Below are 17,178 nucleotides of genomic sequence, written 5' to 3'. Positions count from 1 at the left end.
GTTCAAATGGCTCTGACTGAGCACTGTGGGACTTAACATCTGGGATCATCAGTCCCCTAGTCTTAGAACTACTTAAACCTAACTAACCTAAGGACATCACACACATCCATGCCCAAGGCAGGATTCGAACCTGTGACCGTAGCAGCAGCGCGGTTCCGGACTGAAGCGCCTAGAACCACTTGGCCACAAGGGCCGGCTATAGTACATTTAGATCAGCTTAAATTCAGTAGATCTGTTGTTAAATGAATAACTATTGTCATCATTGGATAAGTGATAGTAAAAGTAGCCAAATCCATAGTGTATAAAAAGAAATATTTTAGTTTAAAAATAGTTCAAACTTAACAATCGATAAAAATTAATTACAGTTACATAATTACTGGCATTTACTGTTTGAGATTAGGCCGGGAAACCGCTTATCGTAACAAACATCATGCACAATTTTAATTTTCTTCTAGTAAGGCTACACTTAAAATGGGCAATTATGAGTGCATTTCGTTGAATTTTCGATCTTGACCTGTTGTTAAGCACTTGAAACGAAAACTATTTGCTGGAAAAAATCATCCAAGTATTCCGTTGGGCGTAGGGGACGCCAGATTACCGGTACATTAACAGCAATTTCATAATGTATAAAAAGAAATAATTTTAGTTTAAAAATAGTTCAAACTTAACATTCGATAAAAACTAATGCCTCGAATTCAGTCAAAAACTTCAGTTTGTTGTACATGTTTATTACAGTTACATAATTACTGGCATTTACTCTTTGAAATTAGACCGGGAAACCGCGTATCGTAACAAACGTCATGCACATTTTTAATTTTCTTCTAGTAAGGCTACACTTAAAATGGGCAATTATGAGTGCATTTCGTTGTATTTTCGATCTTGGCTTGTTGTTAAGCACGTGAAATGAAAGTTATTTGCTAGAAAAAATCATCCCGTTATTCCGTTGGAAGTAGGGGACGCCAGATTACCGGTACATTAACAGCAAGTATGCTGCCACCAAGTCGTCAACGAAATTTTACGGAATTAAACAGTTGAAAATGGGCCAGAATATAATGAAATACCGTCTCACTGCCAGATTAACTTAGCGATTTTTCTTCACGTGTTTAAATGGGCAATTATGAGTGCATTTCGTTGTATTTTCGATCTTGGCTTGTTGTTCAGCACGTGAAATGAAAGTTATTTGCTAGAAAAAATCATCCCGCTATTCCGTTGGAAGTAGGGGACGCCAGATTACCGGTACATTAACAGCAAGTATGCTGCCACCAAGTCGTCAACGAAATTTTACGGAATTAAACAGTTGAAAATGGGCCAGAATATAATGAAATACCGTCTCACTGCCAGATTAACTTAGCGATTTTTCTTCACGTGTTTAAAGAACAATTCGAACTAACCGCCGCCGCCGCCGCCGCCGCCAGTAGTTCTCCGTATGCCCGCTTCAGCGCTAGCAGCTCCACCAGAGACTACTGCAACGCTGTTGTGGCTGCTTGCTACTAGCAACTTTGGACGCATATGTTTTGATCCCTGTCGTCAGTAGTGAGTGGAGGCTTGTGTTGTGTGGTGTTGGTCGGGGCTTGCGAAATTATAGCGTTTTAAAATCACTGGCAATGTCGTCGCTGTCGCTTCCGAGGGTTTTGCAGCAACGCAAGACCGGCTTAGAATTGGAGAGGGAGAATTTTGAAAAGAACCAGGTAAGAGATATCAGTTAATAATCTTGTCTTTGACAGCGTGAAAGAAACTACCTTGAGATAAGTGCGTTAGGTTGAGAAAATATGTATTCTACAGCTGCGGTACAAAGTGCAAAACTTTTGGAGTGCTCGTCATTAGTTCGGTTTATTTCCTGTCAGTTTACTTTTTAAATAAGTTCTTGAAATCTATTTTTCTGATTTTTTTTATCGTGTTATATGTGCTTTGAGTGCAATTTAGTTCGTACAGTTTTCCTTTAAATGGCTGTGAAACTTGGCACTGGAGAAAATTACTGTTTAGCATTAGTGTTTTAGCATTTATTGTTCTGTCTCGGCTGCGCGCGTGTATTGGCGCGAAAATATGTAAACATTGGTGACAGTACAATCATAAATGTCCTGGTACAAGTTATTTTGATAGGCATGTTACCTCTCATTTTAATTTTCTTTTCGGATGTACACTTCAGAAACTTCTAGGAAAGCTGGCAACTAATGCTGCGAACGAAGGCAGAAGTTTAAACCATTGCGTAGTTCATGGTATTAACAGGAGTGAATTTTGTATGAGAACTGAATATTAAATATGTGCTTGCAGTGTCATTGGGTCATTGACAGAACGCATGTATAACGACACAGCAACAGATGCTAGAAAGTAGTCAGTATTTAATTTATCTATTTTTCTAACACTTTTTCAGTCATATCATATTCTGGTAAAACGAGATTCTTTCAGAAATGTGATATTTGAAAATTCACAGATTTCATTCTTTAACTGCGCATAAATCATACATATCAGTTATTAGGAAACATAGTTGTAACTCTTCTGGGTCCAGGCACTGTTGATTGTCTGACCTACAACAGAGTAACAACTAACAAACAAAATGACAGATGGTGTTTGTCGAACATTGAGATAATCAGTTATTCGATCTATTGAAAATACTCATTGCAGCTAATAGTATTAAAGCTAACCAGGACCTACGGTTGAGCCCTAATTGTTAATCACAAAAATCTAGTTCTTGCCTCCTGCTGCCACTACTAGAATTTCTAGGTAAGGCATACTCGCAGTGCCCCGTAAAAGGGGTCGAAAGACTGAGGGAGGATGAACAATTTTTCAGGGTTTGAATACTTTGATAACCTCGATTTCTCTCTTTCCGCGAAGTAAACTGAGTTGGTGACCCTACATATGAATAGTTATACATTATTCGTGAAACTGAAGTCAGCCGATTGACTGGCAATACCGTGTCAGTCTTAATTTGGAAATATGTTTAAAAAAAGTATTATGCTGAGTAGTATGCTGTCGTTATATGAAAGGCAAAGTGAATGCGTAATTCATCTGACAGACATTAAGAACCTATTTTGAATGATGGTTGTATTGCAGTCTGTCATCTATAGTAAACACAAACAGATCACTGTTAGGCAGTAATTACATATTCGGTGTTCACATACTCTGGTTTAAGACGAAGAAACACCAATTCAACAGCAAACACATTATTTACGACAGTGTATATTTCGGAGCTAATGGTAACATATACCAAGTTCCCGAATCTGTGTAATTTTTTACATTATCTGATGTAACTTGGGTTCTGTGTGAGATGGTTACTCTTAGCTTTCGAACGGTTATCTGGTGGATAAAGGGCGACCTCACGATAGTTTGTGGGGGGAGGCACCAATTATTTTGATGGAAGAAAAACCTCTATCTACATTACATTTTTTCCTGTCTTTGAAAGCTAAGAGGGGGGGGGGGGGGGCTTGTCGCGTGTCCCCCCCCCCTCCCACCGTCCTTTCGTTCCGGCATGGGCTTCCTCGTGGTAGATGCGATAGTTTGCAGCAGTGTACCCCGATGTCGCAGACAGTAAGAAGTAAGAGCAATTGAAACACAGTTCCCGTTTCTCCATTTGTCCTTGGGGAAAACTTGGTCGTGGTTTATGTTTACATATCATGACAAGCTTGTATCTTATGACGTGGGGGCGACGTGGTTGAAACACAAACAAAACCAGCGCACTAGGTACAGCTGCGTTATGCTTACTCGTAATTTTCGTTAAACGTTTGTCTTCGTTCGCTGTTAGACCTGCATTATGGAGGAACGGCCTCAGTTTCCTCATCAAGCCATTCAGATTGAACTGTTTTTTGATTTTCCTGCAGTAAGGCAAATGCTGGGTTGGTTCCTGCTCCCTGTCATCATAGCTTACGCTTTTTGCGGGTCGACAGAAGCGTCCGATCCAACGCGTCGGCTTTGACCCGTGACGTAAGGGTGTTGTCGTGTGTGACGTCATGACGGTGCGGAGTTTGGTTTGAGTGTGGCTGTCTCCAGTTCTGTTTCATCTTATTTTATTAACTTTTCTGATCTGTTAGTTCTATCTCGTGAGATTTTTTTATTTAAAAACACTTATTACTTATTTTAATTATGTTTCCTCCAATTTCTGTTTTAGTTTATTATATTTATCTTTCTGATCTGTTCATTCTATCCCGTGTGATTTTTTTAAAAGACAAACACTAATCAGCTACTGAAGCATCTTTATCTTCTATGGGTTGCAGGGGTTACGACCGCTGGGGAGGTGGGTGGGTATTCATGCATGGCTGTCTTCACTTACACGTTGTAGCTACGCAAGGCGTCTAAATTTGTTTATATTTGGTTTGCACCCCACCCAAAACACCCCATTTCCCGCGCTTGTCCCGTTAGTGTCATTAGGCTTCTTGTGGAAAGTGTGTGTGTTTTTGTTTCCGCCATATTTGTGACGTCATGGGTCAAAGCAGACGGGCGGGATCGGACGCTTCCGTATTTCCCTTTTTACTGGTTGCATTATACAACACTGGCTCAGATCTTAGCAGACTGTGGTAACATAGCCGTAACGAAGATGATTCCATGCCATTGGCAGAACTGCCAAGGCTGTTTCCCCCCCCCCCCTTTCCCATACACTCCCCACTGGAAACCGTTGTTTACGTGATCTAGGAAAAAGAATGGACGTAGATCAAATTAGTAGTCTTCGCCTTCAGAGTATGATCAGTTTGAGGCACACGTGCCAACACTCTTACTACTGCTTGGAACATACGTGAAAGTCGTTTTCCGAGAGTCAGTGGAAGTGCTCCGCTGCCCCCAGCTTACGTCTCAAGTGTCAACGGGTTGTGCTTCAATGAAACTGCTCACTGTGCAAAGTTCTGCACTAATACGCCACGACAGATAGTTGGCAATGCGTTCAGTGTCCTTTTTTTTATTGCATAATGGACATTTTCTTGGTTTAAATTATGTACCTACTCCGACAGTGCTCTTCCATATCATGTGTTACGTAACTACATTAAACAATAAATTGCGTAGAAAGTTCTACTGTATTGCTATGAAATCTTGAAGACATAGTTGATTAGATTAAAAAATTACTGTTAGTTCCCTGTGTCATAAGAACAGCTATGAACTTTTCCGACCAAGGAATCAGAAAAGTGAGCGTAGTATGCAAACTTTCACTCGTTCAGATCTTGTAGGATAATATTTTACTCTTTGACAATAAATATGTATTGCACAAACAAAAGTAAACTGTGTTTCACATATAGAAACCGTTTAGAATATGGTAAGATACGTGGAATATAGTCCACAGCCTTGCATTTTTTAATGTACGTGAAGTGTGATATCTAAATTCCGATTAAGGGTAATATAATTGACGCATTCAGGCGTATAGCTCGAGAAGAAAAAAAACCTACTCTATCTTAAAGTGAACCTGATTTTGTCATGGTGGAGCAAAGACGCGTCTTTTACGTTCTAGCCCCCAAAACTTGATATGGACGACTGGAAAGCAAAGCAAAATTTATTTTTTCGTAAATACGAATGTTTTGGAAAAGTTAGCAAGAAACAGCATTTTTTTTCCCCTAGAAACTCGATTGAAGACCACTTGGAATTGCACCTCCCGAAGTCTCTTTCTAAACGCGCAAGGACACTGTTGCTTTCCCGACACGCTGAGAAGCATACTTCGCTGATCTTCCTTGCATTTACGCATACAATGTCGTCGAATGTAGCAAAGACGTACTTGGGATTGCAGTATTACGAAATACTAGTTTACATTGTTCTTTTAAAACTGAAGCTCTTGTAATCAGTCCGAAGACAGTTTTGACGCAGCATTCTACATTAGACAGTACTGTGCAAGTCTCAGCACGTCTACACAGTTGCTAACCTACATCTATGAGAACGTGCTTACTGTATTTAAGCCTTCGTCTTCCTCTACAGTTTTTACCGCCCACACTTCCCTTAATAACAGAAATAAATTTTCTTCGATGCCTCAGGATGTGTGTTGTTAATCTGCTTACTTTTAATCAAGTTGAGCCATAACGTTCTTTACTTAGCAGTTCCGATTCTTTTTTATCCGATCTATTCGCGAAATCTTAACATTCTTCCTTACCACAACATTTCAAACGTTAGCCTCTTGTTTTCTGAGCTATTAATAGCGAAAACTTCTGTACAAGGCAACACTTCAAATACCTCCAGAAAAGACTTCCTTTAGTTTACACACATTAATGAAAGTTTTGCATCGCCTCTTTATTTCGAAATTCATGGCACAGAAAGCAAGCGTCACTCCGGGGCAAGCATGTATATTCATTTGCAATTTGTCAACATCACCAAATCAAAACATTTGTGTGACGATAGAATCGTCTGTTTCCCATGAAGGATTTTTCACAGCAGTTCTGAGCAACGTCAATACGTGGTAGAACGTCCCCTTGTTCGGATGCAGGCTTGACTCCGTCGTGGCATTCCATCGGTGGGATCAAGCCAGCTCTGGTCCAAACTGCCGCGATCTTCAGTATCGATTTTGCGTAAGTCGCGTGGAGTGTGTGGTCGTTGTTCTCTTTCAAAAACGGCTTGTTTCAATACACCCTACACAAGTTTTGACTGGATCATGTCCTGAGAAGAGGCAGGCCACTCCATTCTGGCGACCGTAGCATGGTGAATTAGTGTTCACGAGAACAGCACGGTAAGAAAAGGAGTTATCCATCAAATTGAAATTGTTACCGAAATGTTGGCGGTTGCAGAATCACGTCCCCCTAAAGTAGATCAGTGAGATTTTCCTCAACGACATCGACGTAGAATTTTAGAACATGTTTTTTGCTCGAGTATCATGTCGTTTTTGGAAACCCAGAATCTACTCTGCAGGAATCAACATGGATTCCGGAAACAGCGATCGTGTGAGCTCCAACTCGCTTTATTTGTTCATGAGACCCAGAAAATATTAGATACAGGCTCCCAGGTAGATGCTATTTTTCTTAACTTCCGGAAGGCGTTCGATACAGTTCCGCACTGTCGCCTGATAAAGTAAGAGCCTACGGAATATCAGACCAGCAGTGTGGCTGGATTGAAGAGTTTTTAGCAAACAGAACATAGCATGTTGTTCTCAATGGAGAGACGTCTACAGACGTTAAAGTAACCTCTGGAGTGCCACAGGGGAGTGTTATGGGACCATAGCTTTTCACAATATATATAAATGACCTAGTAGATATTGTCGGAAGTTCCATGCGGCTTTTCGCGGATGATGCTGTAGTATACAGAGAAGTTGCAGCATTAGAAAATTGTAGCGAAATGCAGGAAGATCTGCAGCGGATAGGCACTTGGTGCAGGGAGTAGCAACTGACCCTTAACATAGACAAATGTAATGTATTGCGAATACATAGAAAGAAGGATCCTTTATTGTATGATTATATGATAGCGGAACAAACACTGGTAGCAGTTACTTCTGTAAAATATATGGGAGTATGCGTGCGGAACGATTTGAAATGGAATGATCATATAAAATTAATTGTTGGTAAGGCGGGTACCAGGTTGAGATTCATTGGGAGAGTCCTTAGAAAATGTAGTCCATCAACAAAGGAGGTGGCTTACAAAACACTCGTTCGACCTATACTTGAATATTGATGATCAGTGTGGGATCCGTACCAGATCGGGTTGACGGAGGAGATAGAGAAGATCCAAAGAAGAGCGGCGCGTTTCGTCACAGTGTTATTTGGTAACCGTGATAGCGTTAAGGAGATGTTTAACAAACTCAAGTGGCAGACTCTGCAAGAGAGGCGCTCGGCATCGCGGTGTAGCTTGCTCGCCAGGTTTCGAGAGGGTGCGTTTCTGGATGAGGTATCGAATATATTGGTTCCCCCTACTTACACCTCCCGAGGAGATCGCGAATGTAAAATTAGAGAGATTAGAGCGCGCACGGAGGCTTTCAGACAGTCGTTCTTCCCGCGAACCATACGCGACTGGGACAGGAAAGGGAGGTAATGACAGTGGCACGTAAAGTGCCCTCCGCCACACGCCGTTGGGTGGCTTGCGGAGTATAAATGTAGATGTAGACAACATACCACAACAACCATCGCCACCACCTGGTTGCACGTATGGCACAGTGTTGAAGGCGTTCCTTATTACCGGGTGCCTCCAAGCAAGTTGTCCGCGATTATCAGAGTATAAGCAGACCAGAGTCTCTTCAATGAAGGAAACCCGACGCCAAACCTGGGGCGTCTATTCTGTACGATTTCCTGCCCAAATGTAATGTAGTATATGATATGGTGTATGAATCGCTGCTCGTCATTCAGTCGTCAACATTTTGATGCGATACATGGCGTCCTGTAGCCTCTTCCGTTCTGGAGCAGTCAGCGCGCAGTTCCTTTCGCTCAGAAATCGTACATATTGGTCGTCCTATGCGCCTGTCTAACGTGGACGGCCTGTGTGGTGTAAGTCATTCACAATACCTATCAGTAGGAACCGATTCTGTCCGGGATGTCCACTCTACTGTTCCACAGACGTGTACCATGCGTCCCTGCTGGTGCTTTACTTTCAACTGAAATGCAGCAATTAGTGCGGCGTTCTATCCGTAGTTATCGCTCTTGAAAATCTCTGTCTGTCTGTCTGTGTGTGTGTGTGTGTGTGTGTGTGTGTGTGTGTGCGCGCGCATATACAACTTCAGGAGTGACGTTCCGATCGGTGCAGGCATTATCACAAAGCAAGAAACTTGTACGACATATCAGGACGATTCAAAACTTTTGTTGATGTGCATGTATTTGATATTGACAAACTCCTCTATTTCAGAAATGTATTTCTTGCTATTGTTAGTTTGCAGTTTATATCCACTGTACTTCGCCCATAGTCTATTTTATTGCTCAAGTATCAAATTTCGCTTACTGTTTTCACTATGTTTCCTATGTAATTCCTTCTACATTGTTGTTGTTGTGGTCTTCAGTCCTGAGACTGGTTTGATGCAGCTCTCCATGCTACTCTATCCTGTGCAAGCTTTTTCATCTCCCAGTACCTACTGCAACCTACATCCTTCTGAATCTGCTTAGTGTATTCATCTCTTGGTCTCCCTCTACGATTTTTACCCTCCACGCTGCCCTCCAATGCTAAATTGGTGATCCCTTGATGCCCTAGAACATGTCCTACCAACCGATCCCTTCTTCTGGTCAAGTTGTGCCACAAACTTCTCTTCTCCCCAATCCTATTCAATACCTCCTCATTAGTTACGTGATCTACCCATCTAATCTTCAGCATTCTTCTGTAGCACCACATTTCGAAAGCTTCTATTCTCTTCTTGTCCAAACTATTTATCGTCCATGTTTCACTTCCATACATGGCTACACTCCATACAAATACTTTCAGAAACGACTTCCTGACACTTAAATCTATACTCGATGTTAACAAATTTCTCTTCTTCAGAAACGCTTTCCCTGCCATTGCCAGTCTACATTTTATATCATCTCTACTTCGACCATCATCAGATATTTTGCTCCCCAAATAGCAAAACTCCTTTACTACTGTGTCTCATTTCCTAATCTAATTCCCTCAGCATCACCCAACTTAGACTACATTCCATTATCCTTGTTTTGCTTTTGTTGATGTTCATCTTATAGCCTCCTTTCAAGACACTGTCCATTCCATTCAACTGCTCTTCCAAGTCCTTTGCTGTCTCTGACAGAATTACAATGTCATCGGCGAACCTCAATGTTTTTATTTCTTCTCCATGAGTTTTAATACCTACTCCAAATTTTTCTTTTGTTTCCTTTACTGCTTGCTCAATATACAGATTGAACATCATCGGGGAGAGGCTACAACCCTGTCTTACTCCCTTCCCAACAGCTGCTTCCCTTTCATGCCCCTCGACCCTTATAACTGCCATCTGGTTTCTGTACAAATTGTAAATAGCCTTTCGCTCCCTGTATTTTACCCCTGCCATCTTTAGAATTTGAAAGAGAGTATTCCAGTCAACATTGTCAAAAGCTTTCTCTAAGTCTTCTACATCGGTTAAATTAATTCGATCACATTCCGTTACATCTGTTTTAACTTCTTTTCAAGACACAATCAATTCTGTTCAGCTACTCTTTAAAGCAATCTGAAGGATTTACAGTGCCATCGGCAAACAGTAAATTTATTTCGCCTCGTAGACTTGAATTCCGTTCTTGAAAATCGCCTCAGTTTGAAACGTACCAACATATGAGCATTAGGACAAGTATGACGTGAAGTCGCGGGATTAGCCGTGCGGTCTAGGGCGCTGCAGTCATGGACGGTGCGGCTGGTCCTGGCGGAGGTTAGAGTCCTCCCTCGGGCATGGTTGTGTGTGTTTTTCCTTTGGATAATTTAGGTTAAGTAGTGTGTAAGCTTAGGGACTGATGACCTTAGCAGTTAAGTCCCATAAGATTACACACGCATTTTTTGACGTGAAGTGTTGCCATCAAATATCAGGCTACCACATTTACAGGCTTATATAAATTTTGTAACATTTTTGCTTCATTTATTTGGTCATTTTTAACTCAACTTAGTATACTGTCATTAATTCTATTTCAAGTATGCTCCGGTTCGACTGTTACCAATACTTGGCCATAAATCGTAAGTGGTTCCCATTTTGCAATTCCAGAATACTTTTCACAAGAGCTGAAACTAGCTTTTCGTTTGTATTTATGTAAAGAACTCGCGTACATGTTACAAACATTCACCAACTAATAATTTTCATGATATAAACGACTAAATAAAAGGCATTGTTATCGAACATATTTTAAGAATTTCTGTACTAGAAACTAAGAGCCAAGTAAAATTTCATGTCGCAGCGTGGTAGGAGCGAGTTAATACTAAATTCTGTAATGTCGGTCTGTAAACGCAACAAGTTTTTAATTTTAATCCTTAAATTTTATTTCTTTAATAATCGATGACGCTAACAGTTCTGTCAGTTTTTTGTAGTGTGTTGTTTCATTTTTGTGCAATAAAAATGTAAATGTGGAGGTGTAAACTTCGTGTCAGCTTGATTACTTAAAATTTCTGTTGGCATGCCGAATCATTAGCTACACTATCAAGAACTCAGGAAGTCTGAGCAAAATTGGCGGAGCAGATACTTGAAAATCCTTTCACAACTACTACAGCTTCGGAGTTTTCCGGAAAAGATCAGTATTTTCTACTAACTGTGAAACCCACAAAGTCTTGTTATATTTCAATCCCAGCTCCTCCACCACAAGTAAAATAGTCACACGAAGTTTTCATTGCGCCAAACTGCAACAGAACTGATTCCCAAAAACTGTCACCCTGATACCTGATTCGCCAGTAGTTGTGTATCGTTCCACCAATTAAATTTTACGTCATCCATTATTGCGGAAAGAAAATTTGAATACAATCAAAAACTCATTGGCGTTTACAGACTGACATTACCGAAATAAATATTAACTTGCTCCTCTTACGCCGCGACATTTTTACTTGGCTCTTAGTTTTTAGTACTGAAATTCGTAAAAACTTACCGATAACGATGTTTTTATAGTGTTGGTTGCATCATGAAATTATTAGTTGGTAAATGTTCCTAACATGTACAAGAGTTCACACACAAATACAAACGGAAAGGTAGTTTCACTTCTTGTAAGAAGTATTCTGGAAGTACAAAATGGGAACTGTCTATGACCTATGTAAAAGTGTGGATTAGTTGCGGTCGAACCTGAGCACAGTTGAAATGAAACTGACATTAGAATAAACTGCGCTTGAAACTGACCAGATAAATGTAGTAAAAATGTTACAAAATTTATATAAGCATCTAAATGTGGGTCCGCAGGTCGTGGTCTTGCGGTAGCGTACTCGCTTCCCGCGCACGGGGTCCCGGGTTGGATTTCCGGCGGGGTCAGGGATTTTCCCTGCCTCGAGATGGCTGGGTCATCATTCATCCTCATTACGGCCGGAGAAAGGCAATTGCAAACCACCTCCGCTAGGACCTTGCCTAGTACGGCGGTGCGGTCTCCCGCATCGTCCCCTACACTCCTCGGAGTATGGGAAATCATCTATATGTGGCAGCTTGACACCTGAGTTCAACAATTCATACTTACTAATGATCAAATATTGGTACATTTCAAGTTCCCTTTACTGTTTGCTAAGTGCGAAGTCAGAAAAATACGTGCGATGTGCTACAGCAGAGTCTTACTTTCACAATTACTGCGGCTCTTTAATGTCTTTAGACTCCTTAGATCTGTAGTTTGATTTCTGCACAATCTGTAGGTAACCTTCCGCTCTTTGTATTTTATCCCTTGGAACTTTTAAAGTTCACACCCGAAGATATATTGATCTACGGATGAGGACAATACATCCATTTTCAGATCTATTAACAACCTTTGGTAGTTTTTATTTAGTGCTCTATAATCGGCTTTTGGCAGTTTTGTTCAGTTTCAGATGGATCTGCTTAGACAAGAACGACCTGTAATTTTTCCTCGCGTCTGGGATCGAACGTGTGCTGCAGCTGCTGTCAGTATTCGCTAAATTACTGTGGTTCTTGTGTACGCCTTACAGGACACTCAGAACACACAGTGAATGTTGTGGTTCACATATACCGCATTAAAATAAGCCGAATAATTTCGCCCTGAAAGAAGTAAATACTCATTATGCTTATACGGGTGTGATTAAATTGTTTGTATGAAGTGAGCTGTTGGGCAGCGCGGTGCTGCTTCGCTTCTTGCCAGCCTTCCAGTGCTGCGCTGACTCTCAAATTGCCAGGAGGACAGACAGTGTCCGGCTTCACTCACTCATTACACGGCAGGCTCCGCTTACAAGAGCGTGTTTGTCAGCTCATGTTTCTTCACTGCCGCGTGCCTGGAACCGTTGCTGGGCGAGGTGCATACGCAGCGAGAAGTCAGTTCTCATCGTAGTAGCCAGAACAGCGAGCGCTGTGTGTCAATAAGAGTTTCGCGCCAGAGTTTGGGCCTGCATGCTTTATATAAATCACCTGTTTTGCATTTACGCTTAAACTTCCCTTCGGTTTTTGATAATTTCCAAGAATGATTGCCTATCGAAGTTGGAGAGCTCCAAACGATACATATCGAACGTGCGAGAGTAATCGATTATGGAAGACGTGCGGCGCGCGTTATGATCAATTTATTGTGATAGTCATTTTTCAGTTTTGCGTTGTTTCTTCAGTTCATATACATTACATTCCCGCCGTAATTGTTTGTGATTCCTTTGGGAAATCGACATGGTTTCTCTTGATAGCGAGTGTAATGTCTGCTGCTCCTGATGTTTCTTCTGCGGATTGCCTCACATGGAAAACTCTAATTCCATGCATTCCAGCATAGAAAAATGTTGGCTTTTTGCCGGAAATATGGACTTCAGCCGGACGAGGAAAGGAGGGACTGTGTTGACTGTGGTGCTGCGAAGTCGGGGGAAAGTCGACGCATGCGATACTCTGCCGATATTGGCAGAGTTTACCCTGGGTACGGGAAAAAAGTAAATGCCCCTGTCGCTTATACATCAAGCGGACTGTCACAAGACAATAACAGTGACGACGAGTAAGGTAAGTCGTGTCCTTTGAATTTATAAGTGCTTCTCTAACGCTTTTCTTTTGTCGTTGCTGTAGTGACAACTTGAAACATACTCGTAACGCGCCTCGACTCTTCCATAATCGATTTACTATACACGTTCGATATGTATCGTTTGAAGCCCAGCAACTTCGATAGGCAATCATTCTTGGAAATTACCCGGTTTTTTCCTAACTGTAAAGTACGTCTTCAGACCATCTCGTATAGCTTAAGGGGGCACGTTGATGAAATTCACCAAAACTGTTAATTTTAGAGTTTTTTCATTTGTTAGTAAAACTCATGGACAATAAGTTCCCAAAGTTTCAATGTTGAAATCGCATCCGAAGTGCCTGAAAATTAATGAAAAGTGTGTCGCCCACGTGTTGAATCAGCACTTCAACTCAGAGGGATAACAACCCCTAAAATCGCAAGGAGATGCTTCCAAATTGTATCCTGGATCTTTTCAAGCCCACTTACAAGTTTCTGCCCGGTCCTGCACTTCTCAAAAAGTGTGTTCATGGCAAAACTCAAAATCCAAATGAGTCTCTACATTCACTCATATGGAAACGATGCCCCAAAAACACATTGGCATCTGCTACCGTTGTCAGAATTGCAACTTATGATGCAGTTATTGTATTTAATGATGGGAGGATGAAGGTATTAGAAAGAATGGGCTTCAAGATAAGAAGTTTTACTCAAGACATCCTGAGAAAAATATTTACAGCGCGTCTCTGCAGCTGGAAAGTCAGTTTAAGACCTGGTAAAGGAAAGAAGACAGACAACAACCAGAAGAGAAGTCTTGATGGGGAAGACGACCCAGAGTACAAATGTGGTGCCTTCTGAAGAAGTGATATAAGGGAAAAAGTTAGGTTGAATTTTAAATTGCGTTTCCTGAAAAGTTTGTTTTTTAAAGTTTATGTATCTTTTCCTCAGATTCTATTAATGCAAGAATTATGAAATTTTGTACACGTTTCTGCAAACCTAATAAATGTTGTCTCAAGAGCATATTTTGAAATTCTGATTGCAAGCTGAGATATGGGGCAGAGTGCTTGGAATTTTGCATGAATTTAAAATTGTACTTGTGGAATTATAATTAAAAATTATGAAAATTCTCCTGTTTTACCTATTCCAAAAAACCTAATGAGAGAAGCTTGCAACATATAAAGAGATGAAACAGAGAAATTTTTGTAGAAATCTCTTGAATACTTTCTGAGAAAAGGAAACATACATTACGTTTTGAAAATAAAACTTCAAATTTCATTCAAAAAAAGTTGAATATATATAATCAAAGGATTTTATATGTAAATGTGTTACGTTCATGTAAAGCGCGGTACAAAATTTCATTGCCCTATCTCCGAAACTGTGGATTTGGTGCATTTTTGAAATAGTGTGTGTTTTTCATCAACGTCCCGCCTTAACGTGTATTGTGCTAGCTTATGAGAAAGGGTTTTTAGCCACATCCGGATCGAATTTTTGCTTCGAGTTAGCGGGCATGGGTTTGGTACACTGATAACGAAGTGTAGTTTCTAGACTGTCTCCCAAGCTCGTTTGGACAAATGTTGTGGCCCACACTCCTCACCTCAGAAAACACGAAACATTGCAGAACAGATTTTATACGATTGACAGGCGGATCCTTTCTCTCCATTTCGCTTCGTACCCCGTCATTATCGCTTCAACTCGAGTATTCTTCAGTAACGCCGCATTTTAAAAACTCTTGTCTGTACCTACAGTTTATCGTCCATATTTCACTTGCATACAAGGCTGCAGTCTAGACAAATACATTCAGAAAAGAATTTACATTCAAAGTTAACAAACCTGTCTGTAATAGAAATGATTCTTATTTCCGGTCTCCATTTTATATCCTCCCCACTTCGACTATCAAGTGTTGTTTTGCTGCCCAAATAGCAGAAACTCATCTAAGTTTAGTGTCTCGTCTCCTGATTTGTTTACCACAGCAGCGACTGATTAAAGTCGACTTCAACCCAATACGCTTATTTTACTTTTCTTGATATTCAAGTTATAACCTCCTTTCAAGATACTACCCGTTTCTTTCCTTGTTCTTCCAAGTCCTTGGACGTCTCTGACATAATCGCCAGCGAACCTCAGAATCTTTCTTTCAACTCTCTAAAACTTAATTTCTTTTCCTGATTTATCTTTGGTTTCCTTAGAGCAGCTTGCTCAATGTGTGAATTGAACAACATGGGGAGAAGTTTCAACCGTGTGTTACTCCCTTCAGAAGTACTTTCTCCGTTACATGTCTCTCGATGTGGCAGTCATATTTCACTAATACGTCTTAAGAATGGATTTTGTCAAGGTTTCGGTTTTGTACGGTTGAAAAATGAAAAAACTAATGATTCTGTTTATCTTCTGGCAGGTCTGTATTTTATACACTCCTGGAAATTGAAATAACAACACCGTGAATTCATTGTCCCAGGAAGGGGAAACTTTATTGACACATTCCTGGGGTCAGATACATCACATGATCACACTGACAGAACCACAGGCACATAGACACAGGCAACAGAGCATGCACAATGTCGGCACTAGTACAGTGTATATCCACCTTTCGCAGCAATGCAGGCTGCTATTCTCCCATGGAGACGATCGTAGAGATGCTGGATGTAGTCCTGTGGAACGGCTTGCCATGCCATTTCCACCTGGCGCCTCAGTTGGACCAGCGTTCGTGCTGGACGTGCAGACCGCGTGAGACGACGCTTCATCCAGTCCCAAACATGCTCAATGGGGGACAGATCCGGAGATCTTGCTGGCCAGGGTAGTTGACTTACACCTTCTAGAGCACGTTGGTTGGCACGGGATACATGCGGACGTGCATTGTCCTGTTGGAACAGCAAGTTCCCCTGCCGGTCTAGGAATGGTAGAACGATGGGTTCGATGACGGTTTGGATGTACCGTGCACTATTCAGTGTCCCCTCGACGATCACCAGTGGTGTACGGCCAGTGTAGGAGATCGCTCCCCACACCATGATGCCGGGTGTTGGCCCTGTGTGCCTCGGTCGTATGCAGTCCTGATTGTGGCGCTCACCTGCACGGCGCCAAACACGCATACGACCATCATTGGCACCAAGGCAGAAGCGACTCTCATCGCTGAAGACGACACGTCTCCATTCGTCCCTCCATTCACGCCTGTCGCGACACCACTGGAGGCGGGCTGCACGATGTTGGGGCGTGAGCGGAAGACGGCCTAACGGTGTGCGGGACCGTAGCCCAGCTTCATGGAGACGGTTGCGAATGGTCCTCGCCGATACCCCAGGAGCAACAGTGTCCCTAATTTGCTAGGAAGTGGCGGTGCGGTCCCCTACGGCACTGCGTAGGATCCTACGGTCTTGGCGTGCATCCGTGCGTCGCTGCGGTCCGGTCCCAGGTCGACGGGCACGTGCACCTTCCGCCGACCACTGGCGACAACATCGATGTACTGTGGAGACCTCATGCCCCACGTGTTGAGCAATTCGGCGGTACGTCCACCCGGCCTCCCGCATGCCCACTATACGCCTTCGCTCAAAGTCCGTCAACTGCACAGAAGGTTCACGTCCACGCTGTCGCGGCATGCTACCAGTGTTAAAGACTGCGATGGAGCTCCGTATGCCACGGCAAACTGGCTGACACTGACAGCGGCGGTGCACAAATGCTGCGCAGCTAGCGCCATTCGACGGCCAACACCGCGGTTCCTGGTGTGTCCGCTGTGCCGTGCGTGTGATCATTGCTTGTACAGCCCTCTCGC

General features: G+C 42.1%; 1 protein-coding gene across 3 annotated transcripts in view; it reads left to right on the top strand.

Moving 5' to 3' along the window:
• Nucleotides 1–1,523: 1,523 nt before the first annotated feature.
• Nucleotides 1,524–17,178, top strand: part of LOC124789301 (huntingtin-interacting protein 1) — a 523,418-nt gene continuing 507,763 nt past the window's right edge. For all 3 annotated transcript variants that reach the window (XR_007016110.1, XR_007016107.1, XM_047256618.1), the window contains exon 1: nt 1,524–1,688. Coding sequence is in view for 1 of the 3 variants with exons in the window: in XM_047256618.1 (XP_047112574.1) it covers nt 1,605–1,688 (84 nt within the window). In the remaining 2 variants the exon portion in view is untranslated. The remainder of the gene's footprint in view (nt 1,689–17,178) is intronic.

This window comes from Schistocerca piceifrons, chromosome 1, assembly GCF_021461385.2.
Source record: "Schistocerca piceifrons isolate TAMUIC-IGC-003096 chromosome 1, iqSchPice1.1, whole genome shotgun sequence".
Taxonomy (NCBI): Eukaryota; Metazoa; Arthropoda; class Insecta; order Orthoptera; family Acrididae; genus Schistocerca; species Schistocerca piceifrons.
This window is presented reverse-complemented; position numbering and strand designations above follow the sequence as displayed.